At 39.5% G+C, this 23,405-nt stretch overlaps 2 protein-coding genes across 3 annotated transcripts in view; both read right to left on the minus strand.

Annotated features, from left to right (window-relative positions):
* LOC110066159 (voltage-dependent L-type calcium channel subunit alpha-1D-like) overlaps positions 1–18,877 on the minus strand; it is a 44,840-nt gene extending 25,963 nt beyond the window's left edge. For both annotated transcript variants that reach the window (XM_089280854.1, XM_089280853.1), the window contains exons 1-18: positions 18,692–18,877; positions 18,278–18,509; positions 17,980–18,085; positions 13,882–14,021; positions 12,529–12,638; positions 10,751–10,903; positions 9,718–9,917; positions 7,682–7,785; positions 7,463–7,578; positions 7,004–7,066; positions 5,763–5,862; positions 4,281–4,441; positions 3,652–3,764; positions 2,910–3,022; positions 2,435–2,566; positions 2,003–2,078; positions 1,048–1,171; positions 70–280 (exon numbers count right to left, since the gene is read on the minus strand). In XM_089280854.1, coding sequence (XP_089136980.1) covers positions 70–280; positions 1,048–1,171; positions 2,003–2,078; positions 2,435–2,566; positions 2,910–3,022; positions 3,652–3,764; positions 4,281–4,441; positions 5,763–5,862; positions 7,004–7,066; positions 7,463–7,578; positions 7,682–7,785; positions 9,718–9,917; positions 10,751–10,903; positions 12,529–12,638; positions 13,882–14,021; positions 17,980–18,085; positions 18,278–18,509; positions 18,692–18,704 — 2,267 coding nt within the window. In that variant the 5' untranslated portion in view covers positions 18,705–18,877. The remainder of the gene's footprint in view (positions 1–69; positions 281–1,047; positions 1,172–2,002; positions 2,079–2,434; positions 2,567–2,909; positions 3,023–3,651; positions 3,765–4,280; positions 4,442–5,762; positions 5,863–7,003; positions 7,067–7,462; positions 7,579–7,681; positions 7,786–9,717; positions 9,918–10,750; positions 10,904–12,528; positions 12,639–13,881; positions 14,022–17,979; positions 18,086–18,277; positions 18,510–18,691) is intronic.
* A 2,590-nt stretch (positions 18,878–21,467) lies between these two features.
* On the minus strand, positions 21,468–22,983 carry LOC149096172 (uncharacterized; the record flags this gene model as incomplete). Its single annotated transcript, XM_089281488.1, has 1 exon — positions 21,468–22,983. A coding segment is annotated over one exon (1,356 nt), but the record flags the coding sequence as incomplete, so codon positions are not given.
* Between the last annotated feature and the right edge of the window lie 422 nt (positions 22,984–23,405).

Consider the following 23,405-nt stretch of genomic DNA (forward strand, 5'->3'; position numbering starts at 1 on the left):
GGAGGCTATTTTTTCTATAACATGAAGACTCTCCTCTCCACTCCTCGCACACAAAATGTCAGCTCTTACGCATTTGACCGTGAGGTTGAACTGTGGTTGGGCACCACAGCTCCATCCTGGTCCAGCATGTTCTGTGATTCTATGGAGCCTTTCATTTTCAAGGCTTCCTTTTCTCTCTTTTCCTCTTTCTTCCTTTTCTTTTCTTCCTCCATTTCTGTTAAATTCTCAGCATCAGCCAGGTTGTCGACAGCAATGGCCAAGAATACGTTGAGAAGGATGTCTAAATAACGTCAAGGGTAGCCGTTTAACAGCAAACCTAACAAAAATATCTCATATCTTTTTTGCTGCTGTTATTGTTTTTTGTTTTATTTTTAACAGAGAAGCATTAGATTACAGTAAAAAAACCCCGCGTATCAGAACCGCGATTATTCCAAGTTAGCATAATCAAGTTCAAATGTACCACAAGTTCGTAAGTAACGGGATCTAAATAGAGAATCTTAGCCTAACACGTTTTTTTTTTTTTTTTTTTTTTTAATGCAGGTTTTCATACGCAGGTTTTTACTGTACTTTTGTTCATTTGATCTTTTTTGTTGGTCTTTCAGGGAGCGTAGGCAAGATTTTTCAAGGGGGGGTCACACTGTGTCAAAGTGAGGGTACTCATCAGGTTGTCATCGTTTTACACACCTGTTGTAGGTTGTTTGCTTAAAAGCAGCTTACAAAAGGGGGGTCACGGGCACTCCAGGACCCTCCCCCCCCCCCCCGGCTAGCTGCGCCCTTGTTTTTAATATTTTCAGGTGGGGGAAGAGAGAGAGGAATTTTCCATCCGGTCTTAAATTCAAGAAGGGGGAGGGGAGGGGGTTGTTATGTAAGGGTACTTTTGGCGTTCCCGATATCCTTTATGGTAACTAGCAATGGAGAAAAGGGATTTGCACTTCCACAAATCACCCGACCGGTTGTATTAGAATGCAAACAACAGCTCCAAGGATCAATGCCCACACAAAATTTTTTTTTTACATGTTACAGAATGGTTATGTGTGCAGAGGATACAGTTTCCAACAACGACAAGGAAGATGAAGTACATGATGGCCAAGGCTGAGGCTGCCTCTCCAATGCCGCCCCACGCGCGGATACCATCGTACATCACAGCATTCCAGTCCTCCCCTGTGAGAATCTGATGATAAGAAAAGCCAACAAGGTCAAACAACATGCAAGATGGGCGCATCGCTATGTTCATACGGTCGAAGCCTAGGTGGTCGCTTACGGGAGGTTAATAACAAAAGAAAATTACAAACTTTTAATTCTAAGAGTTGTCGCGGTCGTTTGCGAGAGGTGGTCGCTTACAAGAGGTACCAAATATAGTGATTTGACTTGGAAACTTTTGGTATTTTGGAAAACTGGTCACTGAGGAGAGGTGGTCGCAACCCGAGGTTCCACTGCATCCAGTTACATGTCCTTTTTGCGATGCACCGAAGTGACTTCAATTTAGAGAAAATCACAAAAATATTTTAAAATCAAGAAAAATTAAGATTGCAAAAGATCAAGAAGCGCCATTCGCAACGAAATTCTTTTGAGAACGTGAAGGATTTCTAAAGCTTAGAGCGGTTTTCAATGGAGTGTCGTAAATCCAAAACCAAAGTAATCACTCTAGCCAATCACAATGGACACAGAGAACAGAATGAACCAATCAAAACTTGAAATACATGTAGCTGATGCGAAGCGCGGAAAAACGTGTGCCAACGAGCCACGATTGGTTTTGGTTTCACTTCTAATTGGTTGACAAAGTGGCGCGAGTTTTTTAAGCCAATCGTGCAGCATAGTTGATGCAAAACCAATTACTTTTCGACACTCAAATGAAAACCGCTCTATGGTGCAGCCGCAACGGTATGATTTGTCGCAAGCAGCGCGCGCGACAGAACTTCGCACGTTACTTAGCAACCCTTTTGACAAAAAAATCCGTGGGCTCAGTGGATTCTTTGAGTTCTTATAGATGACTTTTTCTCACCTGAAAAACTGTGATAAGTGCTCTCCAAAAGGAATCAAAGTTGCTGCGTGGAATTTGGTCTTCGTCTATATTGAACCTTGAAAGAAACAGAAATGAACAAGTTTAAACTTTTACAAGGATGTAAAAGTGACTTCATGTACCTTTACTATCAGCTAAGTTCAAATAAGAGAGCGAACGAACGAACGAACAAATGAGCGAGAGCGAACGATGCTATGAACAAGCGAACAAGCAAAGGGAAAGGACGGATCAATGAGCGGAGGAACGACCGCCAGAACGAACGAACGAACGAACGAACGAGCGAACGAGCGAACGAGCGTACGAACGAACGAACGGGCGAACGAACAAACGAGTGAGCAACCGATCGACCGACCGAACGAACAAGCTGACGAACATGAAGAAACTGGAAAATAACAACGTAAAAACAACACTTACTTTCCACCGAAGATTTGCATTCCAAGCAGCGAGCAGATAAGCATAAATAAAGAGAGAAGCAACAGAAGACCAGCGATGGACCGCATGCTGTTTAACAGCGACGCCACCAAGTTACTAAGTGAACTCCAGTACCTGAATCAAAACCAGAATCTAAATCAGTCACGGAACACTGGTATTCCTGCTGTCACGCACGTAACACAAGCAGTCACGCAAACGTAATTAACACAATGTCTAATGGCTCACTTTCTTAGTTGCTGTTAGTTATGGGTTGTAAAGGAACACTACAGTTACAGGGAAAAATGCTTCATTGCTTTTGTTCTAGAAAAACTCTTCTGCCAGACAGCATCGATTCTGTTCTCTTCCTAAGCAGCCCAAGAAATCCTTGCGAGCTTGCTAGTAACCAGTCTCTTGGGCGTGTTGAGTGAGGAATGAAAGTTTTAACGTACAGGAAACAAGAGGAAAAAAGAAACTTTACCGAGTTACTTTAAAAATTCTAAGCAGACGAATACATCGAAGAACGCTGATTCCAATCGGAGGCTGGTTCAATGCCTCTGTGATGGCCAGCTCTAACAGGCTGCTAATTACAACCTGAGGGAAAAAAAACGAAAGAAACCTTAAGTATCAGCATATGTAGAGATTCTCTCCAGATGAGTCTCTGAACGTGTCTAACAGTACGTGTCTACGTGTCTGTACATTCTGATATCGAAGCCAGAATTGAGCTGCCGTACAAGGTGGTTGTAACTTTTAAGTTCTTGGATGAAACCCCAGTGTCTGACCATTCAAATGAAAGCTACTGAGCAGTACTTTCATGTGGTACTGTTTATTGTGCGGTACAATGTGGTGCTACCTTTTAAGTCTGTGGATGAAGCCCTAGTATGTGACCATTCAAATGAAAGCTATTGAGCAGTACTTTCACTTGGTACTGTTTGTTATGCTGTACAAGGGTGTTGTAGCCAAAGTCTGTGGAAGAAACCCTAGTGTGGCCATTCAAATGAAAGCTATTGAACAGTACTTTCACGTGGTACTGTTTATTATGCTGTACAAGGGGGTTGTAGCCAAAGTCTGTGGATGAAACCCTAGTGTGTGGCCATTCAATAAAAGCTATTGAGGAGTACCCTCGTTTGGTATATTGTTTCGACTTAACTTTTTCAAGTTTGAGCTTTACCAATTTTGATAGCTAAAGAGCTTAACCAACGTTTGTAAAACCACCAACTTACCAAACAATCAAATCTGTTGAAAAGCGATGCAAAATAGCCATGGAATCCTAGACAGTACATCTTGATAATCATCTCAATAGTAAATATTCCTAAAAATAATTTATTCGCTATATCTGAAATAGAAAATAAGAAACACTTGCTAGTTTCGGTATCATTCTGACAGAAGCAAGGTTAATTTTAATCACAGATTGAAACAGCTTTTCCTTTTTGATGTAGGCAAGTCAAAGCCCATTTCAATCCTAGGAGTTTGAAGACACAAATTTCTCACTGGCTTCAATAGCATGAAGTGACCAGGAATATTACTATACCCCTCTGGATGGGATACTGCTCAGTTTCCATGAAAGGGTTACCTCCCAACCATCCCCTCCCTCCCGATATTTTGCCGCATTCCACAAACAATTTGACATTCTTACACCAGGAAAGGGTGGGGGAGGAGAGAAAGGCATGTGAGAGTTAAGTGTCCTATCAGAGACCAAAAACTGAACACAGGTAATCCACACCAGCAGGTAACCCACGCCAGCATCGAATTTGGACTTTGAGTTTTTTTTCTTTTTCTTTTCCCTTGTTATATTTTGTTTAAAAAAAACACTCAGAATGACTCTTTCCGGCGGAAAAAGGGAGAATCTTACCTAAAAAATCGGTTAAAAACTCAGGTTGATCATAATGTTCCAACGCTAGTGTCAGTGAATTTAAAAATACAACTAGTATAACAATCCAGTAGAAGGCTTGCGTTTTAACAGCTTTACGCAGTTCCCTTCTGGCGCGGTGATGCCACTTTTTTATCACTTTCCTGAAACAGAAAAAAAAAATTCAAAATAAATTTGTGATTATTACAAATTGAGAATAAGGAAAGAGGATGGGTGGAAGAAAATGGACGCGCGAAGAAGGAAGATGGTGTTGATAAATAAAACTGGGCAAGAAAGAGAGATATGTATTTACATTTACGAGTGATTTGAAAATTCTCTCAAAATTGCACGAACCTTTAGGTGAGTGCAATTTGAAAGAATTTTCAAATATCACGAGTTCTGTAAATCCTTAATTGCTCGAGACTTCATAAGATTACTCATTTACTATATGACTGAGCGAATCAAGAAAACGCGCGTGTTAATTTGCACGGCAGTGCAAATTAAAAATTAGCAATAAATTGGCCTGCTCTCAGCCAATCACAATGGCGTAATTTTCTCAGGTATATAATAAAAGATAGAACAGAAGATTTGAAGGTTGCGAACAAAACAGAGTAGGTACAAGTCGAGCAGTTAAGGGTGTTGGTCTTGTAATCAGAGGTCCCTTGTTCAACACCTCTAACCTGAATTCAACCCCTCGAGTAACCCTTTGTAAGCAGCCAACTGATCTTATATGACCGGGATTATTGGCTTATTGCGCGGTTCCCTGTTTGCGTGTTTATGAACCGAGACGCAACTGATGTCCTTAATCACGCAACAAAAGAACGAACGAGGCCAATATCCAGCCATCTTGACGGTACACCTTAATTCACCTTCACATTTCATTACCGAGCTTAAAATTCACCATCTTTATTAACTTATCACTACTCACGATGAATTCGATAGCGTTGATCCTAGCAGTGTGCAGGACACCTGTCATATATGAACTCAGTTAAATGACCTTGCTCTCCATGAGTTCTCGTAGCTCAGTGGATAGAGCACCCGCCCGGTGCTCGGGAGGTCATGGGTTCGATTCCCGTCGGGGACTCAGAATTTTTCTTTGTCTCACGCTCGTGTCATGTTGATTAATTCACCTTCACAAAAAATTTATTATATGACATAAAGAACACCCAAGGTAAATTCCCAGCGAGAAAAGAGTGTCAACTGGCCCGCTCGGAGCTGAGAGCCAATCACAGCACAGGATTAGGCTATCTTGCCTGCTATGGAGCTAGCCTTATAACATAGCAGCTTATAATTAATCTTAACTTGTCACCATAATCCCCACAGCCTTGTCCAGTTCTGGCCCTCTCTGTCACGCAATGTCGGGAAACAGGGTGACCCTCTTTTCCGGACTCTGGACTCTTTATGGGGCAAGTGGGCACGAACATACAAGGAAGAACGGGAACAAAGCGAGAAACACAGAGAAAACCCACGGAACATTCGTCTTACTTTTCATTATGACACCATCCATGATGAACATCTTGAGTGGCATTGTCTGGTCTCTCATTTCTGTCAATCATTTCAATGTCTTCAGCTCTTGAATGTTTCGCTGTGCATGTAACGTGAACATTGTAACCGTGAGTTATTTCACGAAGAAATCACTTAAACAGCAGTAAAAGCGGACATTCGTCTCCAATTATTTTTTTGGAAAATAATTCCCAAGTTCATTGCGTGAGCGTCGTTACATGACAGCGCTAAACCGAGCAATTTTTCTGGCCAGTCACAAAGGACACAAAATTCAGTTAACCAATCAAAACTGGGAGCAAATACTTGCAGTTCGCGTAAAGCGCGGGAAAACGTGTACGAGCAAGTCAGACTGGCTTTGGTTTTACTTCTGATTGACAAAGCGGCGCGAGTTTCTCAGTGCAGCAACGTAAAACCAAGGCAAATACGAATTACTTTTGACACTCATGTGAGAACCGCACTATTGCAAAACAACGTAAGTATTAGAGTTAGAGATGACCGGCACGAGGCTTGGAAGGCGTTTTTATTGTGTCTAGCCGTTGAAAGCGTTCGTTACTTTGCCACCAAACTAAAATCTTCAGATTTATTTGATTACTGAATACTTTTGAAGAATACCATGAACTTACAAACCGAGATTTCAATGTTTCAGGCATCAATTCTGATGGAAATCATTTGATGTGCCAGTTCACTTCTTCCAATAGATACGCTATTCAAGTCAAGTTTGCCTCAATTTCAAAGCACAATTTGTCCACGCCTCGTTGTCGTTTTTACAAAGACTGCCTTGGAAATGTTGCAAAATTTAAAATTGACTTTGTGCGCCATTTTCTTTCTGCTCATTAAACCTTTTCTTTGGTGTCATTCTCGGTGTCACAGCCTTCGTGTTTTCCTTAAAGGAGCTACGTCACGGTTTGCGCATTTCCAAAAGTTTAGCCTAAATTTCAGTTTCAAGTTCGTCACTTGTAATCCGTGTCAATCTTCTCCATCCTTAACCATCCTTGTTCCTACATGGCTTATTAGTATCTCTTTGGTGTTTTTCTATCTTAGTAAACTAATATTTTCAGGTTTCCTTCAATTTAAAGGTAGTTCTGTACGTGACCAAAATAACTCAATATACCATAATTGAGCTCCTTTAACCCCTTTTTTCACGATGACCCACTTTCTGGCGTTTCTGTATCCACGAGATAAGAATTCCTGATGCTGAATTCCCTAGATTTGAATTTACTTACAAGTTTTTCTGGAACTCTTTGACCCATCTCCGCTCTCGCTCTCGCTATCACCTTCAATGTCCTCTGTAAGTAGAAAATAAATAGGTTCACAAAGGTGTACCTGTGACTGCTGTTTCCTCTGTAAAAGTAGGCATGGCACTCGGCAACACTGCACAGCATGTCTCAAAATATTTTTTTTCCAGCACAGCTACACCATAGCGGCAATGCTGCACTGAAAACGTTTTAAACTAGTTGCAAAGTGTAACAGCCTTATAGAAATTTTTCCCGCAAAGTTGCACAGATCACATGGCTGTCTTTTTGTCGTAAAAAGAGTAATGTTAAGTTGTAAGAGTTTAGGGTCTCTATCAGCGGGGAAGCAGCCTTACGTTGCAATTTTGTAATATCTTACGTTTTCAATGTTTTCAAAGATCTACTGCGAATATCCGAACTGTAGGATATGCTAAATTGATATTTACATACCAGCTTGTGTTATCCAATCAAGATAGCCATTGTAAGCATCTTCAACCTGTTGCTTTTCTCGGAACTTTTGAAATTCACCGCTCTTTTGCGCCCTTGCCTTCTCTTTGGCAAATTCTCTGTAGAAAGAGAAAATTCAACTTCATCAGAAAGACAACAAAAACCGACAACAAACATTTACCCAAGACTAAAGTAAAACAAACAAGACCAAATCGCACATACCCACTGAGAACACCAAGGACTAGATTGAGAACAAAGAACGACCCCCAGATAATGAGCGTAACAAAGTATAACCACGGCCAGGAATTGCCAACTGCATCATTGATCTGAAAAGAAAACCAAAACAAACGATGTCACTGGTTTGAGCATTATTGATTATTTCGCCTTATTATTAGCAAGCTCCGTGAGTGGACAAGATGAACCAAATCCTGCGTCGTGATTGGCTACCTGAGTGGGAAAGATGGCGCTATCTTGCCCGCTCGGGATTACCCGCTGTGTCCCGTCAGAAAAGTGTTCTTTTTCCACCTAGTAAATCCTTTATTGACCAAGCGTGAGGTAAAGATGGCTGGATATTGGCCTTGTTCTTTTTTGCATGTTTATGGACCTCGACTCCGCCTTAATCCACGAACATGCACAGGGCTGGAAAAAACAGTCGGTCATCGGACATTGTCCGACCAAATTTTGAATATGTCCGGTCAATTTAACATTATGATCGGACATGATGTCCGAACATTTTACCAGCACCAAGTTATTGCCCATCCATAAAATTTGGTTAGATACATTGTTAAAAGGCTCGAAATTGCGCCAGGAGCCCATTATAGGCTTCTGCCATATCATAAAGCAGAAGTGTTCATCTTTCCTGTTCTTGCCAAATAAAATGCTCTTCAGAAATCTCACTATTATGCACTACAAGCATTGCGATATGCTGTTAGCACTTCATGTTTGTACCCTTGAGTCAACTTTGGTCAGGAGCACATCACTAGGAGCCTGCAACTCCCATACTAAGCCTATGTCATGGTATTTTTACAGAACGGTCTATTTTTAGCCTTCTTTTCCCACGAAAAAGGTCAGTTCCAGTCTACATGAGCGCGAATCAGTAAGGAGAAAAATGGCGGCCTCAGGTGGACATGTCGACCTAATCTTCTGGTGAAATTATAAAGTCCATGCTTGTGATTGGTCACTGAGGTTCCTGGGGGCGGGGGGGGGGGGGGCTGAATTCGCAGTTAATTCAAACTAAAAATAGATCGGTCTGTGAAAACGCAGGGACAGGACTAATTGGGGTAGTTGTACACTCCTAGTGATGGGCTACTGCTTTAAAGGGACCCAGTCAGCTGCTGCATATGCGCATTAAATACCATTCCATAGCTAATTTGGATATCACACAGACGCGATCCATACTGTTTTTAACCAAATATGATAAAAATAATATCATAGGATTGAGCAAAAGCACACTTAAAAACAGGTTTTTCAGTGAATGATTGAAAATCAAGAAAAACACTGCAAAGATTGAAGCGGATTTCTGGACATACTTTGATTTCAGGTTGAGGTGAACTTTTTTCAAAGTGAGAAAACTAGTGTCCAAGTCAGCATGGTCCTAAAGCTGACTGTGTCCCTTTCATGGTAGCATTCAATAGAAAACTAGGTTTGCTTGAAGAACATATAATCAGGAGATAACCAGGAGAGATCCGTGCAGTCATCTTGTAGATTAAGTCATATAATCATCATAAATGATAAATAAATCAAATTTAAATGCAGTTTTGAATGATTTCTATTGGAAATCTTTACAGTATCCCAAAAAATTTTATTCTGCCAATTAATTATGCTAATCAGTTATGCAAATTAGTGTCCGGTCAAATTGATAAGATGTCCAACCAAAATGAAAATTTGAAAGGACACATGTCCTGTTAAAGAAGAAAAATTATTTCCAGCAGTGATGCAAAAAAAAAAGAACTTGGCCAATATAATAATAATAACTTTATTTACATGTCAATGAGATTTACATTACTGCTAATTGGGACACCTAAAAAGAATTACAATCATCAGGACTATGTACATATTAAATTTTTAAACATTATAATTATTTACCAAGATAAAAGCCTATCTATCAAAATAAAAATACAAAAGAGAATATTTGCATCCACTGCTCCAGCCATCTTGACCTCACGCTTAGTCAATAACCCACTATATGTACATCAACTCACTCATTATTAACTCATTCATTAACTCACCATATATTAACTCATTTATTTTTGACTCACCATATATAAAACATCTGTCCAGCCTTCAAGTGTAATGCACTGGAATACAGTCATGCAGGCCAAGCCGATATTATCAAAATTTGTTATTCCATGATTAGGACCTTTCCAGCCTCCCTCGCACACTTGTCCCAGGCTGGCATCGCAGTGAAACCCAGAACTGCCTGAGCTGCAAGGAGGTGATTCTTCAAGTGCTTCTGCACCTAAATTCAGACACTAAAGTTAGAGTGAGGTTAAAGACCCTCAACAAAGTCCCTTTAAAACAAACATTAAAATATCTGAGTATAAATCTACCAGCATTCTAACATGAATGCCATTCTCTTATGGGCTACGCTACTCACTATCCACTCTTTTGTACATGTACATAATGCGTAGCCTAGCAGTGAGTGGTTGTTTACAAAGTGGTGGCTGCTTCTTGGCGTTTTCTTAGTGTCGGAGAGAGAATTTAGATATAGGTTTGAACGACTAGTAGATTTATACTATGAAAACAATGGATTATTTGCTCCCATTTTCTCTCAATATATTAGTAACACTTTATTTTATGAGGGTAACATTGATTACTGATGACTCATGTAGTTTACAAAATAGCCCTCCCTAAGCTAATCTAAAACCAGAAATTCAAGTCCAACAAGCAAATAATGGTAAATTTTTCAGTTGATTTTCAAGTACATGGTTGGTAAACTCTTCCTAGTGAATTTTACTACCTTCACATGGTGAATTTTACTAACTGCCACTTTTTATTAAAATCCTGACTGAAAAAAATTTGTGCATGATACCATCTGATCAGACAAGCACATTTCACCACCAAGCCTCACTTTTAAAATACAAATTGCAAGTTTTATTGTGGACAAATTTCCAAAAAAGCACAGATGAAAAGAATCTCCTCGTAAAAACAGCACAAAGGTGCCAGAGGTTCAAGTTTTCAAATTTCCAATTTCACGGAAACAAGGCTTGGTGATGAATTTTGAGCATGTGGTGTAATCATGCATAAGACCTATTACATATAGTCCAACAGAGCACAGTCACGAATAATTACCTGTTACATTGTCATAACATGTCTTGTGAAGACGTCCCATGAACAACTCAACCCCGATAATTGCATAAATTATAACGACGAAAACCACCAACAAAGCTATATGGAACAGTGGTATCAATGCCTTGATAATTGAATTTAAAACAACTTGTAAACCTGAAAATGAAAACAGATCAAGCAATGAATTGATCCTTTATTATTCTCAATGTTAAATCTACACTTTTGGGAGCGATCTCATGTTACAATGTGAAGTTCCAGAAAATATCCATACCTCCCCCACAGAAGGGACTTTTTCAAAGATCCCTCCCCACCCCTCTAAGAATTCCAATACCTCTGTGGGAGAAGTAGGGTTATTTTCTGGAACTGTACAATGTAACGAGATACTGCAGCTGACCTCAAGAAAGGAAATTTCCTATTCAAGGTTCCTCCCTTAGATACTCCAGTCACAGATGATTAAAACCCCAGGGAGGGTCTAATGCCCTGTGAAATGTTTCATCTCCCATGTACAGTTCCCTCCCCCTAAACATAATATTCATGTATGTGGTCTTCTTGCGATGTGTATTGTACATAGCTCTTCAACTCCCCCCCCCCCCCCCCCGCCTCCCCGATACACCGAGCACATAGCAATAAACCTGATACATAAGACTCTCCCCTGTCCGTAGTCCCCTATGCCCTACCATTATTATTAATAATTGAGCTCCCTTTCTCCATGCAAAGATCCTTAACACATGCAAAGAACAGTCATCCCTGTGGCCCCTGTTCCATTTCACAGGTCCCTGCCCCCAAAACAAAGTCCCCTCTACCCAGCATGAGCCCCTCCCTAAAAACAGTCCCTTGTCCCCAAACATAGTCTTGTCTCCCAATGCATTATTCCTGCAGTATAAACGTCCCCTCTTCCCCTGCATAGCATGCTTGCAATATAACTTTTTACCAATACAGCAGCCATTTTGAATTCCATTGTTTCAAATAGCTATCATGGGACTCTTAGGGGGCAAATATGTACTACACTGTAATTTGCCCCCTGAGTATCCCATAATGTCTCTCAAATCAACAGAAATCAAATGACAATGAATAAAGCATTCTGTGGTAAAAATTATTAAAAAGAAGAGCTTTTGACAGCCAGTCTCTACTGTCTTCAACGGAAAACACCGTGATAAAATGAAACATTAAAGATTTGAATATAGAGAGTACACTGTACATGTAATTTGCATAAATTAAAAAAGGATGTTTGGAAGATGGCTAAAAGTGCTGAAATTAATGTTTGTTTAAAAGAATGTTATTGTTTTGGGTATGTAGTGGGCATGAGTTGTTGTCAGCCTTGACAGTTTTGGCAGTGTACCAATTGACTCCAGTACACGGCCAAAACTGCCGAGGCTGACAACATCTCAGCAGTGTATTGATATAAGTCTACTTCATAATCTTTGTCAGCTACCTCTTAACTGATTCTTTCACAAAACATGACAATCAGCTAGCCTGCATAGCATGCGTTCATTTTCAAAAGCAAGTGAAAGGAACAAAATTGTGAGCAAGTGCAATTCCCTCCCCTTCTGCTCCTCTTTTTGCTCACCTCCTCCCCACTTCTTGCCATTTTTTAGCTCACTCAAGCAGGCAATTTCACTCATTTACCCGCTTGCTTGCTCAATCTCCCCACATCTGCTCTGCAATCAGCTGCCTGCTCCGGCGATAAGGCCACCTCTCTCAAAACTTTGTGACAATCATGAACACAGCCCTTGGTGTCAACCCGAGCTGTCTACAATAAGCAACATTTCATGAACACTTACTTGGAACACCAGACACCAGTCTCAAGGGTCTGAGAACTCTGAATGCTCTCAAAGCTTTCACATCAAAACTTCCTGAGCTCAAAAATGCCTTTACTAAAATTGTTGCTATTCTGAAAAGGGAAAATTTATGAAAAAAATTAACAATTTGGCCATATAATCCAAAATGTTGACAAATTATCATAACATTTTTAAATTAATAAACCTTTTTTTAATCCAATCTAGAAGCAGTATTTTCACTCATTAATTTTGACAAATTACATTTAATTATCTTATTTACAAAGTTAACAAATTATAGGAAGATACTGAAATATAAATTAGTTTAGATGTAACTTTAGAAAAATGAAAGCTACTAATTTTGTAGCCTGGTGAAAAGACACTGAAAAGCCTAAAGATGAAAGTGGAAAGAAAAGCATGTTTTCATGTTGCAAATGCCTTGTTGAGTAGAATAAGATTGGAGCTAATTTAGCTCATATCCACACTGGAAATGTCCAAAATGTCTAAAAAAGTGTGAACTTTCACTAAAAGCTCCAGGTGTCTATGGGTTAACACAGAACTATCTAAAGTTATAACAATGAAATGTTGCCAAGAGCATGCGACAAAGAAAAAATCTGAGTCCCTGACGGGAATCAAACCCATGACCTGAGCCCAGATACCAGTTCAAGGGTGTTCTAAACACTGACCTACAGAGACTCTTTACAGGCTTTTAGGTGTCTTTATTTTTTATTATTAATTTTTTCCCTTTCCTTTTTCTTCTTTTCTTATCTTTTTGCTGCAGTTATTGGCCTTCTACTGGGGGTCCTTCCAGTTCAAGAATTCCCAAGAAAGCATCATCAAGACAGGAAATTCTCAGCAGGAAGTAGCCAAGTGTTGTTGAGGGGAATTTTGCTCTGCGTTTTTCACACAAAATGCTAAGCATTGTTTCTTTTGCTATTATTTGCATTTCACTGCATCTGTTTCTAGGCATTTCCATGCATATTTCAAGCTCAATTGACCCAATCACTCTGATCTAGGTATCATTGGAAAGCTCTTTTCCTACTGCAGAACTTGAGTATAAGTGATGCAAATTTCAGTCAAAGGTGATGACATCATCTAAGTGGAACAAAGATCATGGGCCAGTTACGGCTGGGTTAAAAAACATCAACAAATTTGAAGTCACAAAACTACTTTGTGTGTCTAAAAAATCTCTTTCTAAAAAGAATTGATCAGGATAAAATTATTTACTATATAGTGTTAATCGGTGATCAGAATTTAGAAAATTTCGTGAAGGATAATATTGAAACCTTGCATAGCCACCAACTACATGTATGTATGAAGTAGTAACTAAATAAATAAATAAAAAAATTAAGTACTTACCCTACAACTACAATTACAAAATCTAAAATATTCCATCCGTTTCGAAGATAAGCTCCAGGGTGAAACAGAAACCCATAAGCAATTATCTTCAGCACAGCCTCCAATGTAAAAATTGCCAGGAAGACATATTCAGCTACTTCCTGCAAGTCAACAATACATGTACATTACACTGAAATAATGATTCGTAAATAGTAAATTAAATTCATAGAGTTGAACATCTAATTGACCTCGTCATCAAATGACAAATAGACTGTGCTCATTTTAATTTGCATTTTGTGATAAAATGCAAATTTGCTTTACATATAATTAATCCGGCTTGATGAATTTTAGAAATGTGCCAGTCACAGGCCGGCCCATGGCAACCAATTCTGAAGTGAGGGCGCCTACTGTAGGTCAGCACTGCTGGGGGTGTATTGGAACCCCTCTATGGAAGAATTTTGAAAATCAGAACGCTCTCTAGATGCCATTTGGTGCATTTCAAGACACTTGTAAAGTTACAGTTTGTTGTCAATTTCCAAACAGTTATGGTATGATCTCAATTTATATTACCCAATAAATAAAGCCTGTCAATTTAACATGTAAATAGCGTTAAAGTTTAAATAAATAATATTCCCTATTAATATGTAAACAGCGTTAAAGTTTAAATAAATAATATTCCCTATTAGCAAGGGTTGATACAATATAATTTTTCCCAAAAGAGTGGGAGCAACCCCATTTTGACAATGTTATGATGCAATTTATCATCAATAAGAGGACAGATGCATAAAAAACTGACATCAATTTGTTAAGTGCATCGCATGGCATGTGCAATGCAGTCTGGGATGGATTTAAGATGGAAGATGAACGGCTGATATAGGGTGAATAAGTTATTGGTTTTCATTCCAGCAACAGTTCATATAGCAGCCATAGTGAAGAAGAAGCACGAAAGTTCACCCTGCAGAATTAAAAAAAAACAAACATTCGGGAGGGGTGATTTTGAATTGACTTCATGACCGATATGGAGAATTTTGCATCATGTATAAACTAACTAATCAAGATACATGCCAATGAGTACATGCATCTTCTGCTTTTTTCATTTCCCTCTCTATTCTCAATAAAATTTTCATTTTCTTTTACTTGAGTCCAAATCAAGCATAAAATTTTGATGCAAAAATTTTCCATTATTGATTGTTCCCATGATCTCTGGACAGACTAGACAAGGAACCGAAAAAGTGTTACCAATGAAATTTGAAATCCCTGGGCTTGGAGGACCTCCCAGGGAAATTACTACATGTTTCCTTTATCCCTTAAACATTTTGTATTTTCTCACTATTGCCAGTAATTTCCCATGAAAATGCAATAATTTTTCCCTGGAATTTTCATAACAAAATAGCTGCTTACAATACAATAATTAGCATATGAACACAATTAAATTGTGTTCATATGCTAATTTCATTTGTCAAAAGAAAATAATTGAGATGTATCAATTGACAAAACTTGTTTCTCAAAGCCTTACTTGAGCAATAATCAAAGTGTGTTCCCAGATTTAAGGATGCTCGCACCAATAATTTCTAACTCAGGTTGCAATGCCATGCAAGCTCATACATTGAAATATGAACAAGGGAAGGGCTGGTAGCAGTTATGTTAATTACTTTATCCGTAGTTTACTCATAAATGGTTGGTGACTCCTACTTGTTTTAGACAGATGATTTTTCTTTACAATTAACGGCAGATTGTACAAAATATAAAATCAATCTGGCAAGTTACAAAATTTTTCATTTTTTTTTTTTTTTTTTTTTTTATCAGGGTATTGAATCCCATCATTTTGAGGCTGTCGCATCTGCAAATGTGGTCACTAAATGATATTGAACAAACCAAATGAACAAATCACTAACAGGAATTGGAAGACTCAAAAACTCTAACTTTTGGAATTGGCCACAAGTCAGCATTTTGCGAAAAAAAACATCAGGAAAATCACACCTAATTTTCAAAACGATGGGAGAGTGTTTCAAAATTTTGAGATGGTCTTCACTTCAAATTATTATGGTATTGGTCAAATAACATTTATTAGCATAGTGACCACGATCAATTCTAGTACAATACATGGTAGATAAAGTTGTATTTCAGGGACGTTGTTGTACCATTTTTAGACTGTCTAACAGATACATTGGAGCTACAAACAGTAGTGACGACAAATTTTTCAGAATTAACGTGGTATTTGGGTTATTTTACCCCCACAACAAGTTTAGTGATTTGGGACCCTCCCCCCCCCCTCCCCCCGCCTTCATCCTCCTCCCCATCCCCTGCAAGTAATTGACAACAATCTCACTGTTGTAGAAAAGACAATGTTCTCAACATTTTTGTACACGAGTCATCATATATCGTAAGTCATCGTACAATAGCAGACACATCCAGAAAACATGGGAAGTCTGGTACCAGCCTAAGCATCCAAGGTCAAAGAAGTAATTACGTTAATTTGTTATTGTTAATAACAACCAATTTTTGAGAGATTTTGAATGGTTCCACATTTGAGGGAAAATGTTTTAGCAAGTCCGTCAATTAAGGCTTTTGAAATTCCAATTGTGAAACCAGACCGGTTGGTCAAGTTAAAAAAAGCTGTCTTTTCTGACTCAAATTTTATCCAGTTAAATAATGATATTGTTTGTTTCTTGTCGAAGTGCTCGCTTATTTTAAATCTCAGTGTTTATTTTTAGACAAAATGGCGATCAAATTGCCTGCTGTACCCAAAACATCCAGTCTGCGATACTACTGAACTTAGCCACACAAAAAAAACGTCCTTGTCTGCTTTTTTATCAGCACTGTGACATATCAGCTAAGATATTTAGTCAACGATATTCACCGTTGAATCATAAAATAACCAAAGTCTGTCTTCGTTACGTAGTTTCGCCTTTGACAATAAGGATTTTTCCAAAGTTAATTTAATATCTTCAGAGATAAACAGCGATTATATAACTCGTTTTGGCATTTTTGTCCATGACATAGGCCATAAGAAATACACGAGAATTTGTCAACACGGCCTCTGATCCACAGAGAGAATTAATTATTACGCTAAGAGAAAAACTCCCGCATAAAGCTATATCTTTTCAGATAATCTGCTTCTAATGGATCTGAAGCCATAAACATGCCAATAAAAGAATACCTTGTCTAACTTTATGCGGTGTCGTTACTAAGATGAAATTTTTCGCCATTCGCTCGAAAAAACAGGTCAAGTCGATAAAATAATAAAGCTAGAAAGTTATCCAAGCATGGTGCTTTTGTTTACATTCGAAGTCATCGGTTTCTTACAACTTTATGACTGTGAAATTGACAACGACCATTTCTGCGGATTACTCGAGCGAATTGCTTTCACTAGCATTAAACTTTAATTGGCAAGAAACCCGATCAACTGATGCCTTTGTATCGAATGAATTAAGCTTGATGAATGTGGGATTTTTATTTTCGTGGCACACCAGACGATTGCGAGTGAACGCTTGTTTTTTCGCGATAGCGGCGGATGACAGCACGAGCTAGAATTTGGCGTTCGATTTTTCGAAAACACCAAAGCATAAAAGCACACACTATTTACGATCGACGCCCGCAGTTGTATCCAATTTCTCTGTACCTAAACAAAGGGAACTCACGCTCAAAATGCAAGCTTTACAGCAGACAATCAGTGACACCTAACAAAACTGCGATCATATGAGTATCATAGGAAAGATCGTTTACCGAAGTGAAGCAAAATGAAAAGCCCCAAACATCAAAATTCTAACCGCGCAATAAGTCTTACTTTACTAAAGATTTAAGCTTTTGCCTATTGGTTGAGCCAATAACAAATTCATTCAAAACTAAAACAAAGTAAGGTGTATACGCCGCTATAATTCGTATCAATATTTTTGTTGTGTTTTTTTGCGTGTGGGATTTGCTGGTTTACGCTTGTGTCAAAATTCCACTTTTATGAACCGGTGTTTTTTCCTGGGATCACATGAGGAAAGCTCTTCTAAAAACAGATGATATTTTCAGCAAGTTAAAGCCGCAGCCACATTTCACAGCATGAATATTCATCCACATAAAAAAAATATAACCCCGCACAGTGCGAACAAGGTAATCTAAAATACCAACCAGGTTGTCATTTATTTCGCTGCTATCCTTTTCTGGAAGCGGCTCGTAAGCTGCCAGAGCTGCACAGTTCGCGAAAATAGTGATCAAAATCATAACATCAAAAGGCTTGAGTCAAGAGTCAAGGCAAACGTTTCAAATACATTCAACTAATACCTCACACTAGCTAACAGAAATTTGAAGGATATTAACTACAAGACCACCATAACCATAACAAGCGAAACCCACGAACCGCAAACTCCGCAAATTCGCGCGAGAAATATTCTTAAAAAAGGTTAAATACTGCTATTTAAAAGGATATTTCCATTCCACTAGATTTATAGCAGCACTTCGGATCGGATTCCCGAGTGTAAGGCATAGAAGAGCTCTCTTCGGCCGAACAGCATTGCCAGATTTTTTCTGCCGTTTATTGGGTGCTCCAGATTTCGCATATTTTCCACCGTGGCCATTCAGTCGTGCTCGTGTCTGCATTAGATCTGTGCCGTTTGGCCAAAGCGCCTTCGTAGTTGGCGTAAAATTGGCCCTTGGATAGCCTGAAATAGTTCAAAATAAATACTAAGTTAACAGTCACTTTGTCCAATTCACACCGCCAAAGTCATAAACTTGGAAAATTCACGAAGCGCCGCAGTCATACATCCGCGCTTACTTGTCGGTTTCACACAAACGGCTGTTTTCTGTGCCGCCAACTCAAAACAAATCTGTGGAAAAACCTCACCGTTTTGTTCCATCGTGGATACTTAAATTAGCTTGCTTCTTAAACATTTAGCTTGGGCAAAGTCGTTTCACCATCATGTCAACAATTTCCAATACACATCATTAATTCCGTATTTATGTCCAAGCAGTACACTCTATCCGCGTGAAACGCCAAAAGTGAAGTGCATACGGGCACTTCATTACAGCAAAGAACAAACTTTTGCGTGACGCTGTCACGCTACAATTACCACGAACAACAGTTTCCGTGACAACACCGAGAAACCCGTCGCGTGTCGCGCGGGGGTTCTTCTAAAGTCCGCGTTGATGAAAATTATAAATTAAAAAGACAGTAGTCAGTAAGACAATATCATATCTAACATATAAATGCCAGCTTTTTTCTCACCTGCAATTTCCTTTTTTTTGTTGTTTTTGATTTGTATGACAGAGATCGGACCTTATAGCATTATGTGCGCTTTTGAGAAAAGTTGACCGTGTTGACCGAGCATAACGCCCGGGCAATGCGCTATGATACGGTCTGTGATATATTTGTCGTCAGCGTGGGCTGCCTGACCCCGCAAGTGGCGCAAAAGAGCGGATAAAACGATTTTACAATTTGACTCATTTACCATTTAAATACGCTTACAGTCTTCCATTGCTCGTTGTAAGCTTCACGGACGGTAAAAAATGATAATAAATGGGCTATTGTTGTTGTTGTTTGAATTTAAAATTTGTTGGAAGAAAATTCAGACTTAGCTAAGGATTTTACACCTCGAAGGAAAATCACCTGGCGCAATAAGGCCTTACACGCATGCGCACTGCAGTAAAACTCCCACACTCGCTGCCAGCCTACACGGAAGTCGGAGTTCTTGAATATCTATGAACCGGCAGTCTCTGAAGTACAATCGAAAAGCTCGGAAGTAAATGACTCTCAAACTCTTCAAAAACATCACATAATCAAACATAATGCTAAGACTAACAAAACATTTTCCACGGCGAGGGGTCAGTCTTTGAACTTGGATACGAAATGTTTTTCTTTACATAAAAAAGGAAACTGAAAGCAGATGCAAGTCTCTGTTGAACATTGCGCCATCGCGCTATTGAATTTATTTAAATTTTATGAAACCACAACTCGTGTCTTAATTTTTAATCTTTACCGCATTTATGTGCTGCTTGGGCGAGCTATAACAATGCCATAATAAAGCAAATCTCTCTTTTCTCGTTTTCTCGACAATGTCTTATCTTAGCTGGAGAATGTTTATCACAGTTCAGTGAGCTTAAAGCTTCCTGTAATTAGGGCTTGTTAAAATTCCCGGTGTCGGAAAATTCCTCCTACACTTTTCCCGTATTCAGCGTGAAAAGCCTTAATGTACAGCTCGTTTGAATTATTCCCTAATGTGGCACATATATAGCCAGTGGTCATGAACAACTGAATCGAATTCTCAGTCAGAGAATAAGAGAAAATTCTAACGACAAATGCTTCCCGCACTATTTTCTAGACATCTATGCTATGGCAACCGTCACGCAAGCATAAGTTATTTTAATTATATCATTTGTAATGATCGTTTAGATCTCAACCCTGATAAAATAAGTTTACATAGGAGCCGGCATCTTCAAGTATATATGAAGTAGGCCCGATTTGAACAAGATTTAGGAGCCAAGCAAACGATGTACAGCAAGAATAGGGGGTGGTATAGGTGAAACAAGAATACCTTTGAAGCTTGAACAACCTTGACATTGCATGCGGAGAGACGAGCAACTTTGAACCTTCGACAAAACAACTCTGCGCAGCAATTAAAACTAACTTCAGCCAAGCAAAACGTAACTTTGAAAATCCCCGCAACAGAATAACTGAAACTAATATTGATTTTGGAGCTAGGCATAAAAAAAAAAAAAAAAAAAAAAAAACAGCGAAGCAACTGGATAAGCAACAGCGTAAGAGCGTTGAAGCCCTACGACGAAAGTACACGAAATAGCCACAGTGATAAGCTGCACATAAGGAATTAAATTAACCTGAATAAAAGAAAGCATGGTAAAAGATGCGCGGGGTGTTACCCAAGCTTGTGATCGTATAGACCAAGATAACTGAATAATGCAAAATTCGCCGATTTTGTTTGTTCGTAGTCACGGAAAGAATTATGAGGAGGCCAGTATCCAACCTTATTCCCAGCTGACTACGTCTATCGACGCACAAAAGGCGTAAAACAATCAATCATTTACAGCCCAATATTTTGTAAGTTTTATAGATATTGGACCGGGCACTTTCCTAATTATCCCTCGCTAACGTAAACATTCTTGAAGGTTTTCTTGTAGTTTTATGGCTTACTTTTCTAATTAAAATAATTAACCTTAACCGATAGAGGGAGTCTTTTTCCTTTTCTCGTTACTTTCTATTCCATCTTTTTTTAGTGAAAATTTCAGAAGCGGTCAAACTCAAACTTGTCTCCGGTGCCCGCGCATTTTCGGTCAGCGGACCAGAAACTAAGTGAACGGTGACGGTGTCATTTCAGTCTTATTTTACCCGGACGTTCACTTGCCATCGAGCAGTATTCCTGTGGAACACTCTTGACAACAAAAAAAGACTAATCTAAATATGAATTGTGTTTAAAAGGCAATAGAACGAACATATACTTGATCCCAATTCAATTCTAGTAAATAACTCGAGTAAAATCAGTTTGTTTAGTTAAAAATAATTAAGAATTTTTATTCGATTTACTAGGCTGATTTAGCAAGAGAACGGGAACGCCACTTGACGACGACGCGCGCAGTACAAATACCCAAATATGATCAAATTAGAACAGAATTCTAATCAACAATGATTTAGATAAACATATACAGGCAAAAACTAACGATAGATAAATCCGACGTTTCGGCGACATCTTGGCGCCATTGTCAAGGGAAACTAATTAAATATGCGATTTCAAGGGTAACTAAGAGTTCAGAGTTTCTAATTTGCATAAGTTAGACAAAGACTTTAGCGCGAACTGAGTCTGATTGTACATTTAAACACGGTCGTAATTGTTTAATGAGTAACATCTCATTAATGAGACAATCAAACTTGTTGTGGCATTTTTTCAACACGCTAAAACAATTGCGAAGGTCATCCGGAATCCTGCCTGCGTGTCTACTATCATAGTGATTGCGTACTGACGAGGTCTTGCTTCTATGTCCATCAACGCGTACGAACAGATGGCCACGGGTGTAACCGACATAACCAGCATCGCACTGGTCACACTTGAAGTTATACACAACGCATTGTTGATCAATGAGCTGAGGCTTAGGTTCGCTTGTCGGGAACTCCTGGGCAATCTTGCGGCTCGTAAACACCGGTTGAACACTGGTCTGCAGCTTCACACTGAGATCTTTCAACTGTGTCTTCACGATATTAGCAGACTCCTGGTCTTTAAAGGGTATGACAACCCGAGTAGTGTTTTCTGTCGTAGATCTGGACCGTAATGAGGGCTGGTCAGCGACCTTTAAATTTAGGAAGGTTTTGACAGTGGAGTCAACAAGGTGCTTGGGATATTTCAGTTTAGAGAAAACAGACTTCAGTCGTTCGCACTCCTCAGTGAAGTAGGACCATGACGAAGACAGGCGATGTGCGCGATCGAGCATAGTTGTCAATAGTCCGCGCTTGTACCTATTATCGACATGACTGTGGTAATGGAGAAGCAGACCACTGTTTGTTGGCTTCACAAACACTTTAGTTTCAATACGAGGCGCTCTGTTTAGGAGTTGAGTACCGAGAAAGGGAAGCATTCCATCATTTTCGACCTCCATAGTAAAGTTGATGGCGGGGTGAGCGTGGTTGAGGGTGTTAAGAAAGTCCCTAGCTGTAGACAAATCGGGCATCACAGTGAATGTGTCGTCAACATATCGACGATAGTAAGGTGGCAGTTTGCCGTCAACATCTAATTTCTCTTCAATAGACGACATGAATACGTTGGCTAGCAAGGGCCCAAGGGGGGACCCCATCGCTACTCCGTCGATCTGTTCATACAGGGATCCATTAAATTGGAAAAGCTGCCCCTTGGTGGCCACACCCAAAAGATCAATAAGGTCTTGCTTTGAAATGTTCAAATCATACTCGGAATTAAACCAGTTGTTTCTAAAGGCTCTGTCTGCGAGAATCGTAATGGTTTCATCCAAAGGTACATTCGTGAACAAGGAGGACACATCATAGGACACCAGCAAGTCACCAGGTGTTATGTTGAGGTCTCGCGGTAGTTCGTTCACAAAATCGAAAATGTCCGTGACTGTGTACTGATTTAACGACAACGGTTTGAGCTTGTTGTCCAACCATTTCGCCAGAGCATAATTAGAACAGAATCCAGGTTATTCCGCGCGCCCTGCAGTCGTCATCTGACCATATTTGGGTATTTGTACTGCGCGCGCCGTCGTCAAGTGACGTTCCCGTTCTCATGCTAAATCAGCCTACTATCATTGTAAGGATTTTGATATATTACATGCTCGGCCAAATCAGCTCCACTGGAATTTTTGTCACATTTTAATTTATATAAATTGCTTACTTGGCGGTGGGCGATCTGACCGTGAGTGAGGCTTCGCTTTCCTACACCCTACCCACCGCGGCGCGGCCCGTTTTGTTGTCTTTTGTTCGCCGACCGGCGATCCAAATTAACGTGAGCAGGTGGCCTTCAGCCTTGACAGCTCGGACCGAGTGCAGCGAGTCGGTATAGAAATGGCATACAAGACCGATATTAGCGAGTATGGTCCCGAGT

This window comes from Orbicella faveolata, unplaced genomic scaffold, assembly GCF_042242905.1.
Source record: "Orbicella faveolata isolate gen_17 unplaced genomic scaffold, um_ofav_v1 contig_48, whole genome shotgun sequence".
NCBI lineage: Eukaryota > Metazoa > Cnidaria > Anthozoa > Scleractinia > Merulinidae > Orbicella > Orbicella faveolata.